This window comes from Anopheles bellator, chromosome 1 (genome assembly GCF_943735745.2).
Source record: "Anopheles bellator chromosome 1, idAnoBellAS_SP24_06.2, whole genome shotgun sequence".
Classification (NCBI taxonomy): domain Eukaryota; kingdom Metazoa; phylum Arthropoda; class Insecta; order Diptera; family Culicidae; genus Anopheles; species Anopheles bellator.
The window spans coordinates 24,178,614-24,182,328 of NC_071285.1; the positions used below are offsets into that span (position 1 = coordinate 24,178,614).

Consider the following 3,715-nt stretch of genomic DNA (forward strand, 5'->3'; position numbering starts at 1 on the left):
TTGCTTCCCTCCATTAGGTTTTTAAGGCTACAAAACCAACCGGCGAAAAAAGGCCGGGAGTAGAGAACATATAAACCGGCCCCAGAGGCCGGACGATGCACACGCTCGGCGCGTTTGGCGGCCGCCACTGGGAGATATTAATTGTCGAACAAGTCCGGTGCTTAGGTCAAACCATTAATCAGCCTTGAAGAGGGCTCCCAGGGTCCCGGCTGTGCGGACAACGACACGAGCCTTGCTGTGTGGCTCCCAATCGCTGCTGCTCGCGGACCCGCCGCACTATGGGACAGGCGGACATTGATGGTTTTAGGGAGAATATGCGTAGTTTTTAAACTTGATTGCAAGGATTGTATGTGGTTTGATCAAATTAAACGTTTTATCTCCAATACACGCGATCACAAATACTAAATTGGTCATTGTTTGATTCTTTAAGGTATTTCAACGCCCGGAGTTATGCAACCGGCATCACAGCCGACAGGATTTTTGGTGGATAGTCATCTGATTTTGATGAAATGTTATCACTTATGCGAGGAAACATACAAAGGAATATTAAAAAGTTAAAATCTTCATCCAAGCTAATATCGATACATCTACTTCCTTAAAAGAAACACGTCCTGAGCCTAACCCTAACAGGTTAACTGTCTGAAAATTGTGTTCTGTTCACGCCATTTTCCTTGCCAATTATATCACTTCTTTTATTTATTTTTTTACAGGAGACCAGGTTAGCGTACCATACCAGGACCAAGTGTACATAGAAGCATTGTCTTAAATTAACCATACATGCCGAACTAGCCAACATTTGCGGAAAAACTTGTTGAAACTATTCAAAATAAACTAAATTTTAATCCGAATGCCTGAAAGTTTAGACAACATGGCACACGTTTTGGGTGCTAATGCCGGTAAAACAATAAACGTTTGATTTTTTTCATATTAAACAAGGATCGACTACCTTTCTAATGACACATAATAAAGGTAAACTATCATTTGAAAACCGTACGATTTATAGTAGTCAATAAAATATGGTTTAACGCCATTTTCATCACTCTCACTGACTTTGAGAGATCAATTCTCGGAATCTACATAACCCAGAAGGGTAAAACTTCAAATCGGTCATTCAGGTTTTCAAATTATTAAATCGCGTAATGTCCGCCTTTTCCCCATAGTGCGCCAGTGTTTTTTGAAACCCGTCAGAGGTCGAAATGCGTAGTGTTTGTCTGTCTGATGGGACACAATTTCAAGAGTATTGATTTAAACATTTGAACACAGGCAATTGTTAAAAAAAATTTTTCACTTTCGGACAGACTAAAAGATCATATTTTTTAGGCTAGGCCCACAACGGCTTCAGCAGGCCACTCCACTCAAGCGTGCGTATGAGGGCGCACGCGCGCAAGGCGTAGAAGCGCTTTTTGTGGCCCCCAAGATCCGGTCCGCCGGTCCGGACTGCGTCGATGATAAATGGTGAGCGCAGAGTGCCTTCATGTGTAACATGTTGCCCCGTTGCCTTCCGCATCGCAGCACCGGAAAGCAGAGCAGGCCGCCGGCCGGTGGCCGACTCCCGCGCCGACTACCGGGTCTCGTGATAAAGCCAAATAAAGATTTTTCTTCCGCCAATGCTGCTGCTGCGTGCATCTGGGTATGTACGGCATTTTTCAAACCTTCCGGCCAGTGCACTTACAAATAGGCTGCCGTTCGCGACGACAGTTCAATTACTCTAACCGATTGGTGGCAGTCGGGACGGTTGTGAGTAACACTGTTTAAAATCCCAAAACGTAACAACGAAACTACATTTTGTTGAGCTACTTTTCAATAAAACCACAATAAATCTGTAAACTGACCGTATGAAAAGAAGATGAGTGAAAATACTTTTTAAAAGCGATGATTCAACTGACGAAGATAAATCAAAATTAACGAACAAAAATACGACGGGATCTGTTCATGTGAACAGTAAAATCGCCACAAAGAAACGAAATATCGAACGAGAAACATTGAAATAAAACAATAAACAGTATAAACAAACTGATAAAGTAATGCCACGAATTTAGTGTTCGCATGAACGAAACTAAAAAGCATAGAAATACTGTATAATGAATCACTACGAGTACACCAATATGTGCAACCCAATGAATGAACCGATCAAATCAATTACACCAAACATGAAAAGCAGCCTGTATAGTAAACAGTAAGAAAAAAACCATCGAACTATGAGTAGTAAAACCAAAAATAAAAGTACAATCCCGCAAAAGGACACCAAATACGGCCAAGCAGCAGAGCAGAGCTATACGGACGGCATAATTGTTTATTTTGGACGGGCAGTTCTTCCCGCGTTGCCCCACGGGTACTTTACAAGCTTTACCACAACAAAACGGTTCCTTTTTGGGGGGAAAGTTCTCTTTTTCAGTTCAGTTTCAGTTGGCTTTTTTTTTGTTTGTTTTCCTTATCCTCTCGCCTCCCTGGCTGCGTTCAATAAATACACGATAAATATACGATCGATCGAAATAAATAAATTAAGACTTTCTGGCGGGCGGGTTTTGAGTGCGTTGCTCCGTTATGGCAACCGGTGCAGCCGGTCCGGCGTCCGGAGTGTGACTGACTGATTTCGATCGCTTCCTTCCGGCTGGGGGAATGGTACGTGGACGAGTGTTCTTGGTCTCCAAGAGTGGGGCCCCCGTTTAGATGGCCGGCTGCTCGTAGTAGTACCGGTACGGGTCGTTGCCGCGGACGGGGCGCACGAAGTACGTGGCCCGGCGGTTGTCGTGGCCGGTGTGCACCTGGAAGCTGGTCTCCTCGTGGTGGTCCGCCTTGAAGATCTTCTTCAGCGCCATAATACTGGCGATCGTGAGGGCGACCTTGCTGATCACTAGCGCCTTGAACGCGATCGCTCCGAGCGTCTTCAGACCGATCGGCCCGGCAATGCCCATGGCGGTCAGCAGGGCCGCGATCACGTAGCGGCTGCCGTTCTTCTTGTTGCCACTTCCGCGCGCTTCGGACAGATCGAAGCTGATGGTGTGGCTCTTGAGGAACTGGTCGATCTTCCGCAGCAGCGACTGGTCCGTGCCGCTGAGTCCCTCCAGCGAGCGGGCATCCGACAGGCCAGCGATGGGCCCGTTGTCTGCCCCCTGCTCACCGGTGGACCCACTGGTCTTCTGCTTGACCAGCGACACTCCATCGACCAGCTGAATCGAATCCTGGAATCGGAAGGCAGATCAGTGAAGGATTCCCGACCCCCGATGGTCCGAGTCCCGTCTTACCAGGTCGATCGCTCTAGAGATGGTGGTCAGGGCGCGCTGCTTGAGGCACTCGCTGAAGTCACTGGTCTCGTGGCAGTCATCGTAGACCTTCTGCAGGACGCAGATCTCGCCCCCGAACCAGCTGCTGCTGGCGCGCCACGAGCAACCCCCGGCGCCGGTGGCCGCCGCAAGGCTGGCGGTCCCGAGGGCCACCAAAAGCAGGAGCTCCGCGATCAGCGTTCGGTTACACATGCTGGTTGGCTTCTCGTCTGCCGTGAAAAAAGAACACTCTCGGTGGAACCCGCTGGGAACGGACACTGACTGACACGGGATGCTACACCGCCGATAAGCAAACTGCGACTGCTCAAACACGCCGATTAGGGCCAGCTTTTAAACGCGCCTCAATGCTCTGCTTACTGCTCCCACCGACAACGAATTTTCCATGTGTCCATCTCCCGTTTTTCACTCTCCGCTGCTGTCCGGTCCGGGGC

At 48.3% G+C, this 3,715-nt stretch overlaps 1 protein-coding gene across 1 annotated transcript; it reads right to left on the reverse strand.

Annotated features, from left to right (window-relative positions):
* Positions 1 to 2,666: 2,666 nt before the first annotated feature.
* On the reverse strand, positions 2,667 to 3,476 carry LOC131215270 (uncharacterized). Its single transcript, XM_058209659.1, has 2 exons — positions 3,246 to 3,476; positions 2,667 to 3,182 (listed from the first exon to the last, which is right to left on the reverse strand). Exons 1-2 carry the CDS (start codon positions 3,474 to 3,476, stop codon positions 2,667 to 2,669), a joined length of 747 nt encoding a protein of 248 aa, XP_058065642.1.
* Between the last annotated feature and the right edge of the window lie 239 nt (positions 3,477 to 3,715).

Bases quoted from the DNA above. Each gene is read 5' to 3' on its own strand.
- LOC131215270 (XM_058209659.1), bottom strand. From the start codon at position 3,476: ATGTGTAACCGAACGCTGATCGCGGAGCTCCTGCTTTTGGTGGCCCTC. The intron at 3,183-3,245 runs GTAAGACGGGAC...TTCCGATTCCAG, and splicing joins TCTCTAGAGCGATCGACCTG to GATTCGATTCAGCTGGTCGA.